At 43.2% G+C, this 18192-nt stretch overlaps 1 protein-coding gene across 1 annotated transcript in view; it reads right to left on the bottom strand.

The window, feature by feature from the left end:
* Positions 1–18192, bottom strand: part of ADAM12 (ADAM metallopeptidase domain 12) — a 164039-nt gene that overhangs the window by 4645 nt on the left and 141202 nt on the right. The window contains exons 15-22 of the mRNA XM_088520011.1: positions 17146–17341; positions 9609–9717; positions 9313–9511; positions 6545–6622; positions 5565–5673; positions 3881–4016; positions 3140–3248; positions 2544–2711 (exon numbers count right to left, since the gene is read on the bottom strand). Of these exons, the coding sequence (XP_088376137.1) occupies positions 2544–2711; positions 3140–3248; positions 3881–4016; positions 5565–5673; positions 6545–6622; positions 9313–9511; positions 9609–9717; positions 17146–17341 (1104 nt within the window). The remainder of the gene's footprint in view (positions 1–2543; positions 2712–3139; positions 3249–3880; positions 4017–5564; positions 5674–6544; positions 6623–9312; positions 9512–9608; positions 9718–17145; positions 17342–18192) is intronic.

Here is an 18192-nt window from a genome sequence, read left to right as displayed (position 1 = left end):
AAGTAAAGCAAGTAAAAGTGATTAAATCAGACTGCACAGGCAGAAACCCTGCTCAGTATAAACTTGCAGCGCTCCACTGATTTCAGTGGTGCTGATTTATATTGACTGTGAATCAGCCCTTACTATCCGTTTGCTTTGGAAGCACAGCTGAAAGAAGAAGCTGTTTGTCAGTCAAAAGATTGTTTAATATTAAACTTGACAACACTTTATTTGCTACCTCTAACTGTTTGACTTGCATCTGAAAGGGCAATATATAGTAAACCAATAATCCCTTCATCACTGTCTCAACAGCCACTAGAAGGGAAAAGAAAGATGAGTTTTTATGTCTGCAATGCCAGTGGTGTCTTAGTTACCTGGGGATGGAACGACATTCATTCTGCAAGGGATTTGCATGTGCTTAGCTATTATTTCAGAATATCAGTACAAGGATTGCAGCCTGCACTATGGAAGTGCCCATGGGTGAGTAGGTTGGGTTTAAACAGCCCTCTCTGACCGGGGAAGCTGCAAGAGGCAGACGTGGGACTCGCAGCAGTGCAGGGTTCAGACACTTGCTCAGCACTGTTCTGCAGTATCCAGCATCTGGATGACATTAAGAGTGTAGCAATGATTTTTAAAGTGCTTTCTGTAGATGACCTAGTGAATTTAGATCCAAGAGATTAGAGTTGAGGCAATACTTTAAGCAGTATCCGTATAAATTAGACCAAAACTATTCTAAAAGTAATTTACCAAGCTTTTTGAGAGGGGGGGTGAGGTTGAGGTGGTGGGGTAAAATAGCTAAGTTGTGAAGAAGAGTTTTTCTGCCAATACAGTATTTTTTTGTGTTCCTACAGTATAAAAAGTAGCTATTTCTCACCATCTTGAACTGACATTATGGGCATAATTTCAAAAGCAGCTACTGCTGCTTATTCACTAACAGCAGCTCACTAGAGTGGATCCCCTGTTTGCCCTGCTTCTGTTGAAACCTGGAAATACCAGACTTTTGCTTGACTATATAACAGCCACAATTAAGTTGACCTGTTAGGCTGGAAGGCTTTTTGGCAGTTTCAGCTCTGTCCCTCTCTGGCAGTGACAGTACTGGGGGTCTGGTACTCCAATTGCCACTTTATGTGGGCCTGGAAGGGGCAGGCACTTTGGGCTAGGACTTGCAGCAGAGCATCGGGCTGCTGTCGCATGCAGGGACAGGCCGGGCAGATACAGAGGCACCAGAGTGAAAAACAGAATCGTGTTCTTGAAAAACCTTTTCTTCATCTACCTTCTGCTAGCGGGAGGTGGTATCAGCTGGTACGTTCCTGGGGGGGAAGAATACTTTTCCCTTTTTTCTTCTTCTCTTTAAGAACCATTTAATAGTAGTATAATAGTAATTAAGCAACCATTAAAGTTGCTTGGAATATGCAGTGTGGAATACGCAAAATGTTTTAAGGAAAGCAAGAAAAAAAAATAATGAAACCAGTTAAAGGCAAAGGTAACAGATTTCCTATAAAACTCATTTTGGAAAGAATCAGTATTTCCAATTTCCCTAAAATGGAAAATTAATAACTGGCAAGATGGAAAAGGGAAAAAGGCAAAGTTTAAATAATTTGAATGCAGATAGTAAACTCTCCACACTTACAAAAGTTGATCTCACCTACGTGATGCAATGTTCAGACTTAGTTTTGACTAAAACTAGACATCCTTCCTCTGCTGTCATAATACGTACGCTCACTGTCAGGGCAGCTCAGCACCATCTCTGCCTTTTTTGTTTTTGTGTTTTGCTGTGTTTTCACAGGCACCTTTCAAAGCGCCGCATTTCAGCAACATTCCTCACAGTCATATCCTCCTATCAACCCCTGGGAGTGTGTCAGGCACAAGACTGCTGGGTGAAGGTGGCACTCTGCCCTGAGATGTCCTAGCCCTGTGGATGGCCACAGCCCCTTGGGGTGCAGCTCTTTGTGGCATGTGCAAGCAAACCAATATGCTGCTCATTTAAGACAGTAGTGATAATGACATGCCCTTATTTATAATCTTGCGTTATATCTAAAATAGTCCAATGTCTATAAAACAGAAATAGATGGATGCGTGACCCACTGCTGCTTTACTAAAACATGGTCAAGCTACAAATGCAAACAAAAACAAGAGAAGAGAAGATTTAGTAAAGACAACTGCCTCTACACAGAATATCTCATTATGAAAATGTCCCGTGCTCAATTTAAACTTTGCAACCAGAGGCATGTCTGCGTGGACTCGTGTGGGCACGTGCACGTTTGCTCTTCAGATCTATACTCTAAAATGAAGAAATAAATGTATACACTGAGCAGAACAGAGCCAGATCAAGGCAGTGAACCTCTTCATCTTGGGCAAAGCACCTGCAAAGGGGAACTTAGGTCATCTTTGTTAAATTACCTACATTACATTGCTGATATCATTCCAGGCTCACAGGAAATACTATGGAGAAAGGCCAGTACGACAGACAAGAACAAACTTAGTTCCTAGTCACCAAACGCACATGTTCAAACACCAAATGTTCAACAGAGGAGAAGAGGAGCTAGAAGGAAAGCAGTGGGTACCTGGGCAAACCGAGGAGACGGGTGGGCTGGCAAGGGCCTCTCGGGCACCGTGGGGGGCTGCGGAAGGGGCGGCAGGACTCGCTGCGGCGTCTGCGGCAGATCCTGCGTCTTCACGGGGCTGCTGATGTCCACGACCTGGTACGGGAGCAGCCGCCTGGGACCGTCTCTCTGGAAAAAGCACCCGGCCCCAAAGAAGAGTGAAAAATTTCAACATTATTGCTTTAATAGATGCTTTTTTCACTCCCTTTCTTTTCTGCTCTGCTTTAATCCACTTTCAACACCTCCTCTTTCAAGACGAAAGCAATTAACAGCTTGCAGAGTCCTACTGAAGCACAATCCACCCCTGTTTAGATGCAGTTGTCTAGTGTAAGCTGCCTGCTGTAGCTCAAGGTAAACTCTCTTTTCTGTGCATGACATCTCCACCTATCCCAAACTTGGAAATCATTAATGGATTTTAAATCCGACACCTTCTCCCATTTTACACATTTGCAATTCTATTTGATATTGAGATCATGTAATAATTGTATTACAATAAATTACTTTATTGATACTGAAAATATGTAATGGGCTCTTTTTATATGAATTTAGGGACTCACCTTCTGCATGTTTGTGTTTTGAGGCTTCCAGATCAGATTTTTACCGAGAGATGTGGAGTGAATGTGATTAGGCTCAGATGAATTGGAAGGTCTTGCTGGAGTCACAGACCTGCAGTACAGTATACATTTATTGAATGCAACATTCTGCTTTATAATATTGTTTTAAACAGTAGCCTCTCTTCAGAATGAGATTCTGCAAGGGCTTTCTGACTTTCTATAGTAAACAAGCAAAGTAAAAATTGTCTAGCACTCTGCCAGAAAAAAAATAAATATTGATTTTTTTGAAACCACTAGTCTGTAAAATTAGCTTTTGCAATCTGTGGAAATGCAGCTTCGTAACACCCAAGAGACTATTCTAATGAATCTAACATTTAAACAGTAATGACCTCAAATATGGAAGTTTCAGTTCACTCGACTGAGTTTAGATAAAAGGCCATACCATATAATGAAACTATTCCAAGCAAAGGGGATACAGGCAATACTTCCTTTACTTTTTAATTTCTTATCAGAAAAGGAAAGAGCTACATTGTCAAAAAGTGCATTATTTATTGACAATCAATGAAATTAATCTAAATCAGAAATCCATTGCTGCTAAAATTCAGTGACTGCTTTCATTAAGACTCCCTCTTTGTAACTCATCATATCTGCACAGCTCTGTGATGCATGACTGAGGTGAGAGCTGTCTTCTTTACAGCTTTCTAGTCATCTATGTTAGAATATAATTAAAGAAAATGATCGTACCTTAGTTTCTCTATTGTTGTCTTTTTACTTGTAAACAGCAATCTCATGAAAGTCTTCCTTTTCAGGTACATGATGGACCCAGCAAAAACAAGGCACAGGATCGTTATCAGCACCCCTATCGTTACACTCTTGTTATCTGAAAAAAAAAAAAATAATAATAATAAAAGTTAGAAGTTGCAGTTAGAAACCCAGGCAAGTGAGTAAACCACATATTAGAGACCAATAAACTAGTATTTCTTTACCACAAGTCTTCAATTCTTCAGCCACCTGGCACTCCTCGTCCAGCCTGATGCTGGCGCACAGCAGCAAATAGTAACTAGTAAATCCCCCACCATCCTAAATGATTAGCACAATTATTTAACTAAGATTATGCCACTGAGATTAATTTGTCTTTACCTAACAATTAAATATTTAGGCTTCTTATTAAGAAAGATGTAGAGTGTCAAACAGAGCTGCTGGAAATCAGCTGGGTGAAATCAGTCACTAAATACGAATGCAGCCATGTGCCATGTGTGACTGAGGCAAGTGTGTTTTATTGAGCTAATCCTTCTGCAGTTTCATGTGCAGAATAGGGATGTGCAAAATAGATCATAATCCAAACACCACAAGTAGTCATATTTAAATCCATAAGGCAGGGAAAATTAGCTACTGAAGCTGCTAATTTCTGTATTTATTTCCAGTATTATCGAATGTGGCACTGTCTGTTTAGATAGCTGGTAAAGCTACCACGCTGTTTTAAAAATAGCTTAGAAAAAGTGTTCTGTAATATTGAAGTGTGAGCTTGCAAAACACATTATTTATTATTACCTAGACAATTCCAGCTGGAGAAGACCAATGTGGCACATTTTAATGCTATGCTCTGCAGTTCCCTAGCACATGGGTACAAGGTAAACTGAGAAAGGGCTCTAGTGCTTTAGAGCAACTCCTAAAATAAAACATTTAACGTGCATGCACTCACCCTTGCTCAATTCCTGAGCAGCTTTTTGCTTTCCTACCAGCTGGTAAATAGCTATTTATAAAAGGTCTTTCACCAGTGCCACCTAAAGCAAGTGTCGCTGTGGACACGATGGTGATACAGGAGGTTCAGCATTGCAGTTCACTGCACTGCTACTCTCATACAGAGGGAAGCTTTGGGAAAGTGTGTAAAAACTATCTATGCAATACAGTTTTAATCTGGTATGGTCAGAAATCGGGTATGGTGATACAGGATGGAAGAAGACAGCACACTATCAAATATAGTCCTGGTTTTCAAAGTAACAGTAGGGCACGTGTATGCCAAGCTCTGGCATTTGTAGTCATTGCATGGTGTGATTTTCAGTGGGCACACAACTGTAGGAAACAGGCTGTGTGTACAGGAGATAATGCCATTAAGAGGTGCTCAGCGTAGAATACTTGGGATAACGCTCTAGATTTACCTAATGTTATGACACATACCTGCCAGGACAATAAAATATAACAACTATGGGTGTTAACTCCTCGTCCTCTATTTAGATCAAGACTATTTCCTACATAATTCAGGCCTACTAAACTCATATATCTAAGAGAGGAAAAAAAAAAGGTTTTCAAGTTGGTGTCAGTGCATTTGAAAGAAGCCACCAGATTTGCTGGCTTACTTCCACGCTCCTTACTGAGCCCCTTTGTGTTTTCCCTTTTTGTCACGGTGGAAGCACGGGTTGCCGCTCACCTGCCTGCCTGACGGGCCCGCTGTCCAGGCTGCCCCCAAACCCTGGCTTGTCGCAGTGCGGCGGGGCCCAGTCAGCCTCACAGTGACAGTTCTTCTTGTTGTTGCAGACCTTCGAGAACAAACACACGAGAAATATCTTCAACTGATGTATATTTTATTTAAAGGAAGGTTTAGGGCTCACAGCTGGTTGTGAATGCGGTCCCCTTTAGGCTGTGCTGCCACCGACCATCACTGCTCACTTTACCATGGCCATGGTAAAACTGCACAGGATGATTGCACAGGATTAATTAAAACACCTTTTGCTTAGCTTAGTCTTGGTCTAGTTGTGCAAGATGAAAAATGGATCAGTAAAAAGCCCTTCCCAGGAGAAGACCGAGTTTCATATGTACCTTTCATTATGGCTGGCACAGCCTTTGACCAAAGCAAATGGGTCATCAGAAAAACTAAGGTTAATAAGGCATAGTTTTAAATAATTAACACTTCCAAAATATAAGGTTTCAACCTATATATTTCAAAATATATAGGTTTCATCCCATTTTTCATCCCATGGGACTTTCATACCACAGAACTATGGAATATCCTTTTACTTTCATACTTTTGGAAATGCTTGTTTGAACTTTCTCAATTCATGTGCATATTTTAACTCTGCTGGGCCCATACAAAATGGTCCTGTATGAAATGTTAATGAAAGTTCTTCATGAAGGTTAGACTTTAAATAACAAAATTCTTTTTTATCACATATTGTTAATTAAAAAAAGATAATTACTACCTGATAAATATTCCTTTGTTAAATAACTTCGCTTCTTGCGATTCATACAAAGGGACACTGAAAATTAAAATATGCGAGGAAAGAAGTATTGCAATGACTGCCACTGATCTATGACAGAGAAGAACAGATCCCAAAGCCATCGCACGCGGTTTCTTGTCCTGACCAAGGGTTTCTGACCAGCTGGAAAGGCAAGGCGATGCTGCACACTTACCCCGCGCCCGTGGCACTTCGTCACACATTTATGCACACCAAAAACACTCGTGTTCTGGCATCGGCGATTAAGACAAATCTGCAAAACAGGGCACAGAGAAGAGTTTTAACGGGCGCTGGAGCTGCTGCTGCTCCCACGGAGCCCCAGCCCTTCCCAGCACGCTTTCCTATTTTATTTTATAGGCAATTAAAAATTCCCGGTGTTTTTTTTCTAGCTCTGGCTGCATTTGTGTCCTCACAAGGAGCAGGTGGCTCCTGGACAGGCTCGGGTCTGTAAGTCAGCACCGTTCTGGCTTTAGCAAGAGCCCAGCAGTGATTTACACTAGTACAGCCCCTGAACCCGGGACAACCTGAGTGTTTTCCAGAGGTCATCAGGACATACGGGCTCGTTTGTGTCCTTCGGGAAAGGCGAGACCACTCCAACAGGCAGCCTTCCCAGGCTAAATTATTTTTTGATGTCAAATATAAGCCAGCCTTACATAACGGTACAGTCTTACAGGAAATAAGCAAATACTATGTGCAAAGTAATCAAAAGCTAAGGATCTTTTTTCTGTTGTTTTCCAGTCATTACTTTACTCTGCCAATGTGACTGAAATCTGGGCTAACACAAGATAAGTGCCAGCTAGTAGAGCTATCAAACTGACTGATGACATCAAAATGACTGATGAGGCTATCAGTGATGAGAAGTTACCCTACTAAAATTTGACAAAAAAAAAAAATAGGTCTAAAATGACAATTACTAGCCTTTGCTGACCAAAAAAAAAAATCAGCTACCCCACACAAAGGTAAAAACAGTGCAAAATTTGCTCCCATTTAACTGCAGCTCAGTTCAGTAATACTAAGTGTCAGTCACAATAATTAGCATTAAGCTGGAAAAAGTGTTGAAGGAGAGGACAGGGATGCTTAATCAGGGCACTTATCCCCTGGGGAGAAGGAAAAATGGGAGGAAATTGGAGTGAATTGGCATCAACATGCATGCACGGAGAGAATACGGGCTGATTGCAGCCGCATTCACCATTCAGAGCGTCAGCACGCAGGATCCTGATCACATTGAAATGGCTGCATTGCAAATGGGGTATCTGCGGCTTAGAAAACTCAAGAATATTTAAATTCATATTCTTAATCCATAATACAAATGCACTAATGTCCTCCAAGTAAAACATACAATTTCCTAAGTATTAGCCTGCATATTCTATAGTGGGTATGTGTATGATTAGATAGATTAGAAAGATTAAATACTCATTAGTAAAACATAATGGGGTGCTTCTCCAGTGTTGAAGTTTCTTTGAAAAGACATTTCATAGACTCTTTTATAATAGATTGCTTTAGAAATGTTATAAGGGTTGTTTTCTTGTAACAGGATTGCCACTGCATTAGGAACATGTTTTCAACCTGTTCTCAATGCAGTGTACTAATCCAACATAATTCAAAAGCATTCAGGAAAATCAGAGGCTTAATGAATTTACCACAAATTATCACAGCACTATTTTTTCCTTGCTTTGCCAGCAAGACATGGAGGGTTTGGAAAGAAACCTTCTTCCCTGGGGCAGCTTGTGGCCTCCCATCCGTTCCTGCCTCCTGCAAACCCATCTCTCTGCTCCAAATAAAAATCCCAGGACACCCATACGCAATTTGGGTTATTCTCAAACCAGACATTTTACAATGCTTGCAAAAATAGGACAGCACTAAGATCAGTTTTGATGGCTGAACATCAATCCGCTGGACACTATATTTTCTCATAGTTCTTACCCTGATAGCTCTTCCTGCAATTGGAAGTGGTGGGGGCGGATCATAATCAGTTCCCAAATCTAGAGCAAAGCTGGGGAGAAGTTTGCAAATCTACCAAGAAACGCCATAAACACTTGCATGAAAATGCCCCCAAAATCTCAAATTTTGCATTTCCTATTATAACAAGAAGCCAGTTGAGACTAAGCCACCAGCCAGTCATGAGTGCAGAAGCAGCTGCATGAAAACATAAGAAGTGCAGGGCAAGCTGCAGCCCAAGGATCTGCTGAGCCTCAGCCCACAGCTCTTGCAGGGTTTCCCCTTGTGAAACTTTCCCCTTCCTTTTGAACACGCTCAAACTTTTGACATCAGCAACATTTTGTGGCAATAAGTTGCTCAGTTTTCACAGCATGAAAGAGTAATTGCTGAAAATTGCTATTTCCCTTCTGTTTGCTCCAATCTCCTCACCTGATTTCATCTCCAGCTACTCCAAATTTTAAGTACCTGGATTATCTTTTCAAACTGCAAGATCTCGTCGCTGATCTGAAACCCTGAGAGCAGCACTCACTACAAGTGGTGCAAAGGGCAGTTAGAGGGTTCAGGGGAAATCATATGGGGAAATTTAAATGTTGAACCCTGAAACCTCAGCATATGGGCCGATTCAGTGCTAATCCCTAGGTCTCACTTCCACCATGGAAAATGCTGAACTCGTTCCAGTTTCGTTAATTACCCTGCAATGTATTCTGCTGTACTCATTTGGCAGAAAGCCTCTATCCAACACGGATGGATGATGTGGGGCTGTCCCATCAAATCACATATAAACACAAGCGACTTGTCTTGCACCAGCAAGACCACTTCAAAACAGCAGCCAAAGGAAGGCAGTAAAGACCTGACTCCGCAAGCACAAGGAACAACAACCACCCTCTAATTCTCTAAAAAACCAGAAATCCCAAAGCAAAACTACGTTCCGTTTTGCCACTGCAAAGCACTTTGCAGCAGCAGGCTGGGGATGCTCGCACGGCTGGGCACATTTTGCAGCCTTACTTTTCCATCTGCGCACTTGGTTCCTGACAGCACGAGCCCGGGATCCGGCATATCATCCCCTAGGTACACGTGGGTACCGCGGCACAGGATCTTTCCACCTTCCTGAAGCGGGATATTAGTTTCTATGGAAACAGCATTGGTACCAATTACAGGTCGGTTTGCTCCCCCTTGACACTGAATTTTTCCACATTTAGCATCTCTGAAGGAAATAAGCAAAACCAGAAATTAGTTCAATAACCGCAGATGCTGCCAGCCCCCTCTCCCCGCTCTCCCGGGTCTGTGGAGAAGGGCCCTACCTGGGCTCGCACTTGGCAAAGGAGCCCTTGGAGTCCTTGCCGCAGTTGCCGTAGGGATCTCCCGCCGAGTTGACCCTCTCAAAGCAGATCCCGGGAGCCGGTTTCGCACCTGGAACAAGAACACATCAGAACTTTCACCTCCTACAAGGTGTTCTTAATAATTGCCGCTGTTTTAGGGGGAGGTGTGCCCTGCATGTTGATGAGGGACAGCAGAACAGATGTGCTTGATCAGCATGCTAATTGGAGGGCCCCGGCATGTGCGTTTTCCACAGATATTTGTCTTTCTTGGCATTGCTGAGTAATAAACAACAGACAACTCCTCCTTTTGGGGCAATTTCTAGATTATGTCCCTCTTGAGAAGCCTCCTAGGACACAGAAACTTGCAGAAAATGCCAGATCTATTAAGAAAGATGCAGGCCAGCTGGGGAGCTTTTCTTACAGGAGCCCACATGATTTTAGTGAAAGCCCAAGAGCTGGAGCCAAAGAAAACACTTTTGAAGAAAGCCCTTTTAAAGTCTAGTTCAGCACAATGCGAAACCAGAATAAATCCTGTTGCAAAAGGCAGTGCTATGTGGCCATAAAAACACATGACACAGCAAAGGGAAAATGCTGCAATTAGCTCAAGGAGAGGAGAGGAAACTATCCCCACCTTGAGCCTGATTAAACCCATGCCTGAGAGGAAGAGATAGCTTGAAAGGGGGTTATTCCTACCCTGGCAGCAGAACTAGGGGTCTGGGAGCACCTGGTTCCTGCCATTGCCTTTCCTAAAGCAGACACATTCTGATACCATGTAACTTCTGTGATGGGAGAAATCTTGGAAATCTTTGTGTGGTCAGATTGCTCATCCCTACACATTTTATATGTTAGAAGATAAGGTCCAGTCTAATCTCTTATCCAGAAAAACTCTTGTCCACTATTTTCCAGTTTATGACCCACTATAAAGTGCCTATCTCATAGAGAAGCCTCCAAGGTACTTAGATTTGAAATACCCAAGAGGAGGAGCATCTACCTCACTGATTTGACTGTTCCAAAAATTAATCAGTCCCCCTAGTAGAATTTAATCTCTTCTTTCTAATTTGAAGTCCCAGCTTTTATTTTCACTCAATAATTGTTGCAAAAATACTATTTTTAAAGGGTCTTTTGCTCGGGCTCCTTAGTCCCTATGTTTGTTTCCCAGGAGGATATTTCACAACACATTCGGGTCGCTGCCAACATTTCAAGCACTCCAACAGGCCATTTCAAGCACTCCAACAAAACAAGACTGGAGCTGGAGATGGGATGGGAAGGAGACCCACTGGCTACGGCTCCGAGCAGACACCTGCAGGGCTGTCTCCATTAGCCACGGATAAAGCTGTGCTGGGAGGCCGTTTTTCAGAACAAATCCTCTCACACTGAACGTGAAGCAGAAGTGTTCTGCTTTTGATAGATCAGCGCAAGTCAAACAGAATTGACAATAAATGATGTGATAGCCTAGAGGCTGAGAACATACCATTTTTCACAACATCCCCTGATTTTAGCAGAGACAGAATATGAGTTAACATTAGTTTTCAGATGTTGTGAGCTGCTTCCAAGTGTGTAAGCATATAGCTGTGAGCAAAACATGTATCATTTATTTAAACCATCCTGAAGATTTCTTCTAAAAGTCTTCAAAGAGGAAGAAGGTTAAAGAAGGGCTGAAATTCCTAGTGAACAAAACACAAATATGATCATAAAACCTGCAGTTAGTATGTCTCCTTTCCCTAATAACTCAGAGATTAAAGCCTCAATTAATTATCTGCATTTCACAGTCAGACGCTTGACTAATAGTATATACTGCTGAACAGCAGTCTAATGCTCTTAAGGACAAAATACTAAAACTTGGAGAGGTTTAGGAGGGCACCTTCTCTTCCTCCTAACACTTTTTACATGCAGACCGGAGAACTCGGAAAGCAGGGCACAGGAGGAGCAGAATATGAGCTGCTGCTTCCCCGGAGAGAAGGACAAGAGCCTGAAATTCTTTGGAAGATTACCATCAAGCTTGCTGAACTCAGGATATTTCTCAAGTCTGGGAGTATTAAAAGGGACTCACACAGGATCCTTTCACTTCTTTTCATTAAACCGCAAGCAATAATCATAAATCAACAAAAGCATCTAGACAAGGCACTGTGCAAAAAGCAAAAATATGAATTCCATTTTCAGCATGTAGTTTCCTCCTCATCTTTCCAGGGCAGCGACATTAACTATTCAGCATGATACAAACATTAAAATGTGCATATACTATGCCAGCTTTAGAACAGGGAGAGAAGGAAAAAAAGGCAATATAAGTAAAAGGCCAAGGAAAACTAACTGCTTCTTCGCCAACACCTGCAGAGAACGACTTGCTCAGACCTACTTTCCCAAAGCAATAAGGACCTGTATCCACCACAACCCTCTGCAAGGGCCTTCCCGGCTGGGAATCTTGTGCCAAGAGGTTCAAGCAAAGCAGTGTCACTGCAGTGACTGGTGGCTTCCTTGCAGGACACGGTGGCAGCAGACCAGAGCACAGACTGGCCTTGCCGGCATGGTGGGGAGCTCCAGGGACTGCCAAGAGCTAAAAAACCACCTGTAGGTGACCTGACAAAGGTCTTGGAAGGATATGGGATTCCTGAAAAACTTGAATTTTAGGGTATATATAATCTCTTTTAATCTGGGGATTTATTTTTGGTCTTTTTTTGCGTGTTTGTTTTGAATGTAGAAGTCGAGCACGCTACACACGATGAAAGCCAGCATTTGGGAAGGGCACCACATCTGTAGCATCGTTCCAGGGCTCAGGCAGTGAGTTTTACCTCCATCCAACTCTTGGCAAGAGCACAGATCTCCTGGACGACAACAAAATGCTCCCCACCATGCTCCGAGCACCCTGTGTATGAAAACACCTGGTACCAGGGATCTTCGCGAGCTTGGAGACCAAAATGTAGCTCCATTTTCTCCTTCCTAAAGGGAAGTATAGCATGCTGTGGCTCCGGATTCAAATGGTTGTTCCTTCTCCTGGCTAATTTCTGTCAAGATTAGGACTTCATTATGGCTGAAAACTTGTAAGACCATGCAAAACTGAACAGATGGAGCTACCGAGTTAAAAGGAAATTTTCAGAGGATGCTAAAGGAAGAGAATCGTAACAGCGTGTTTCTGGAGGAAGCCCATTTATCATGATTGCACCACAAAATCTGAAGCAGAAAGTGCCGCCTTTCTCTATTCTGCTACCTCAACGGGCAATGACAAAATGATTTGTGAAGGATACCCAGCGGTTATTAAGTGCTTTGAACTGGATGAGCAGAGTTTATTTCACTTTGCTATTGATAATTACGGTATCGCGACCCTGTAATTAAGGTCCTGTCAGCCGTACCGGGCCAAGGAATTAAATCAGACATTTAAAACTGCAGCAGGTCAGAGCTCAGCGTGGAGCTGTCAGCCTGGAGACACTTCCCCAGCGCCCGACACGTGTATTGATGAACTCGCTCCAAGGTCACCGCGCAGAGCAGCGCTGTGGATCCAGGAGCCATGCGGAGGTGCCGGGTCCTCCCGCATCGCCCCGGAGCTGCCTCCACGGGCAAACACCTCCACGCAGCCAGGAAGAGAGGAATTCCTGACCGTGGTGCTGATTGCATCAGAGCAGAACACCAGTTAGCGGATTGAGGGTGGAAACGAGGATAGTTAGCCTCAGTTCCCAATAGTATCTCAGACTTACGTTATAAAGTGTATACTGTACCTATACAGCTGTGGGAAAGGAAAAAAGGCACAAGCTGGTACTCAGAATACTAACAAGCACCATAAAAGACTGTATAAGTAAAGAAAAGCATAAAAATGCAGTGCTAGGTGACACATGGTTTGTATCTGCATTTCAGATCTCATTGGGTCTGTTTTACTGCACTGAGGATGCAGCCCACGATCTTCCCTTGGCCTCTCTCTTCATCTGGGTGATCCCTGCTGTTAAGTCTGAAAGAGTGGGATGGAGACGAGCTGCTCTTTCTGCATTTAAGGAGTGTGCATACATATAGCTTAACGTCTGTCGCATCCCCAACCCAAAATGGCCTGGCCATACATGTGCAATTATCAAGATAGTTTGGATTTCCTGGTTGTGCTAAATATTATTTTCAATTTTTACAGTGCTCAGATAAATCAGTATTCTCCCACGAGCAGTTTGATCAGCTGATCCAGATGGGGCAACCCTGTATTATTTCATCTTTACTTTGCCTATAGGGCCATATTTGGGAAACAAATCCAAAGCTCTTACATCAGTGTAACAAATATTGACATTAAAATTACGATTGCTCCTGTGTAAACAAATTTATCTATTGGATGAATTTAAGTGTGTTCTAATTACTAAGTCAATGTCTGCCACTAGCTCCCCAACTCATTGCATTTTCTCCTCTTGGGGAAAACATACTGACAAACATTTCCTTTCCAGCCCTAAAAGATCACTTTCTAGTCAATGTAGAAAATGGCAGCAGCCTAAAACTGAGATCTTCTCTTCCAAGGTAGTCAATAATCGCTCTTAAGTAGTTTTATCTGTGTATCTAGTTGCTCCCTGAAAATGCCAATGTAGTACTAGACATTATACCAGGTGCTGCTATTGCTGCATCTTTCAGTCACGCTGGTATCAATAGGTCAAATCAGTGCAATTTGACATTTTGGAATATGAAATAAAAAGGTTTCAAGTACTTCACACATGTTGCTCTTTAAAGATAAAAATGACAGGAATTAAGGAGAGGAGAGACAAATCTCTGTGTTCTGAGAGCAGAGCGGAATGACCTGGGTCTTCGACAGGAGTTTATGGCTCCTTGGAGACCGCCCAGGTGCTCCCTTCTCTTGGCATCCCGCCGTGGATGGCGAGGGCTGGCGGGAGCGCAGGGATGTGGTGTGGGAAGTCTCAACCTGGAGAGCAGCAAGGAAGACCAAGCACAAACGCAGCGTGACGCGGATTTGTCCAAACGGGCTTGCAGGGAAAGGAAAAGCCTGTTTTAGTGTGTGCCACCTTCTTGTTTTCACTGGAGTCTGCTGGAGGGAGGCACGGGGACGGCTGCTCTCCAGCCCCGGGCCGCATCCTCTGGGTAAAGAAAGGTGGGAGTCCTCCTCCCTAGACACACTGAACCTATGTGAGGGGTGAGATTGGCTCGAGGAAGGCAGATCTCACAGAAACGCAGGGAAAATAACAGTTTGGTATAATTACTATTCAGCTCCAAATCCCCATTTTTATTAGATAGATAGGAAATAATAGAAAGTATTTCTCCAATTGAACTGAACTTATCTGTTGAACATAACAAAGAAACCCAATGTAATGCAAGCATTTCTTTCTGGGAACAGACTCTTGTTGCTCAGCCTAATATAAACAAGCTCTGATAATGCTCATCACTTTTCTTTAACCAGATAGATATAAAAAAAATTAGGATCAACATTTATCATTGGGTTACTGGACATCTGCGACCTTGTGAATAAAGAAAGATATAGAAAAGAATACCCTGATAAGGAATTCAATATGCATCAAATACATTTTAAATAAAAGTTATTATATTTTGTTCTGTGTGGATTTATTCTGCTGGGAAAAAAAGAATTAATGTAAATGAACTATGACCTGTTTCCGCTCTGGTACAGTTTGGATAAAAATGAGCCAACAACCCACACAATTACCCTCCACCTACGTTTTAAAAAACATTTTTAAACAATGACAGTAATCTGGTAAAAGGTTCAAATGTATCTTTTTGATACAAAGCCCAGAGAAAATACCCTGGAATGTTCTAGTCTCCCTTTTCTTCTGCAAATCAAAGGTGGGGCTTTGTTTTGTTTTGCTGGTTTTCCATTGCTGTTGGCTTTCCGATTAAACACGAGTTTAAAACCTCTGGGCCACTGGCACCAACAGGCAACACCCTTCTCTGGGCATCCCTTTGCACGCTGTTAAACATGGGGAGAGCATCCAGGAACCCACCTTGCGCCCTCGACCCGGCTGCTCCCTCGCTCAGCAACTCCATTTTTCCATTTGGAGAAAGCATCTGTTGCTGTCACACCATTCTCATTAAAAACAGAGAGACAGTTCTGGTCCCCCCTGTGGAGTCTGGCTCCATTAGCTCCACTAGCAATATTTCTAGTTTATCCTTGCACCAGTGAGAGCAGAACTAAGCCTTGCCATTGAGGTTTGGAGGCAGCTCGTTCTTAGGAAACGGACCTGGCACTGGAGCTGCGGCAGTTCGGCTCCCTGACCTTCAGCCGAAATTTCTCAGCAACAGAAATTACTAACAGTCCAGCTGAGTAAGTTTCCATGGCATGGGAAACTCTTTCATAAGGAGATTTTGTTTTGTACAAGAGAAAATAGCTCTGTATCCAGGGGATGAAAAATCCCAGTATGACTAAGACTGGAGGCTATAACCGTACATGCCTCCATGAGCTCATGTTCAGTCTATGACACGAGTGGGATTCACAAGGGTGTTTCAGATGCATGATTTGCACCATTTGGGGACTTTAATTATGAACTGGAACTCCTCTCACACATTACACATCACCAAGAGAGCTTTTCCCATCTATCTCCATTAGCGGAGATCATTATTTCTTGAGCTGCTTTAATGCTCTTTAAAAAAGATTTGCAAATGGTCCAACCTCCTATGAAGAGAGCATATAAACACTTTAATAGACTTCTGATGAGGGCTCTGACCAAGAGAATGATATGCGTCATTATATTTATATATATGTTTTAAAATGGAGTCAAAAGCACAGAGATACTGAATTGAAAGGAACTAAGAGAGTGGAAGAAGTGAAAGAAAGAGTAAAATCTAGCTCTAATATAGTGCAGCAGCATTCAAAGTGTTTTTCCAATTTGAGAGAGAGGGAACTGAGATGCTGAAGGAGACGTGACTTGTCCAAGGTGACTCAGCAAGCAAAAGAATCCAAGTTTCCTGAGTTATCACTGGTATTTCAGTTGAAAAGCCAGAGGACATAACAGGGAGGCAAACTGCCTTCCTGGAAAATCATTTATTTAAGATAACCCAAGAGATCATGCTATTAGATTTTTGCAAAAAGTCAATGAATTCCCAAGGGGGAATAAAATCTCTTTGCGCTTCAGTGCATACGTGGCTGAGGGTGTTATTAGGAGCTGGGTTTATAGGGGAACACCAATTAATAGATGCACACACCAACACAGCAGCCTCATGCTAATACCAAATGCTGAACCCTGGTTTGGGATGCAGGCAGACATCTTTTATGCATTGTAGATGGGCAGTTTAGAGCATGGCCAGGGGTCTGCAAATCCCTCTGGAAAGGGAGGAGATTGTAACGTGACTCAGCAGCATCCAGCCCTCTGCACAAGGCCGTATCAAAGGTAACACCAAACGGTTTGCCCGGGTTCTTCCAGCCAGTCACTGCAGCGCTGCAGAACGAGCAACCCTCTCCCCAGCACTGCCAGCACCGAGCAGCACTTCAAATCAAGAAGAAAACAAACCCCAGAACGATCCCCTCCTCCTCCAGCTCTCCATTTCAGCAGGAAGAGGAGCAGATGGGCACCCAGTCCCCCCAGGCGCCCCAGCAAGCGCTCACCTGGGCCCCACAGCGTGATGCACTGCTGCTCGTGGGTCTGGCAGATGCCGTTGTAGCAGTAGCCGTCCACGCGCTGGCACGCGTGGCCGTCGTGCAGGTAGACGTTGGCCGGGCAATGGGGGCTGGCGCCCGTGCAGAACTCGGGCAGGTCGCAGGAATTGCTTGACTCTCTGCAAGAAATCCCCGCTGGTTTTAACTGAAAAACAAACAAACCCCTTGAACCGCTGCAATTCCACTCGCTAAGAGGCATGCAGTGGCAGAAGCCATGCAGCACACAAACAGCTTTTTTATTTTTTTATTTTTTTCGGTGGCTCTGCACCAAATGACCACAGCAAACAGCTTAAAGATTATGCACATTTATTCAAGATGTGTTGCAAAGAATCTGGCACATTTTTGGAACAAGGGCCAAACTGGGCTTGTGGTTGCAAACATGCCCCATGCAGCTCAGGTCAGAGGAGAATGCAGCCTGTTGTTAGTCTGCAAGTATGGGTCAATTTTTTAGATTCTTGTAATTCTGCCTTTTTTTTTTTTTAAGAATCTAAAAACACAGTCATAAAAACGTTCTGGGCTCAACAGCAAAGCACTCACTGTAGCTCTAGGCAAAGGTCAGATCAGAAACATTTTCCTATATCCAGCCTCAATCCTGGGTGCATGTTCTGCTCTCTGGGTGACTTTAATAATGCAGGATCAAGGCAGACAGCTGGTCACATAGCCTTAATATCCCACAGGGAAGCTCTATCCCTCAAAGCCACTGTCCCATCTGAATACGGACTCAACTTCCTGAGATGAAATCTCTCTTCTTTCCAAAAATCTCTTTTTGCCACAAGCTTCAAGACCTTCTTTGACTTAACTGACAGCCCAGCTAGTCCAATTATCCCTCTCCCCTCCTGATTTATGAGGGCAGCTACATAGTTGAGGGGTGAAGGCGACGTGCAGGTACCGTGGAGCGTGCCAGTCTGAACACCTACTCATCAACACGAAAAGAAAAATAGCAGTCCGGGAGCAGTACTAATTTTTTAACTGCGTCGCCACAATGTTTTTGGTAAA

The sequence above is a fragment of the Tinamus guttatus genome, unplaced genomic scaffold (assembly GCF_059628265.1).
Source record: "Tinamus guttatus ecotype Peru unplaced genomic scaffold, ASM5962826v1 Tinamus_guttatus_pri_ptg000079l, whole genome shotgun sequence".
Taxonomy (NCBI): domain Eukaryota; kingdom Metazoa; phylum Chordata; class Aves; order Tinamiformes; family Tinamidae; genus Tinamus; species Tinamus guttatus.
Note: the sequence above shows the minus strand (reverse complement) of the source record. Positions and strands in the feature narration are given on the sequence as shown.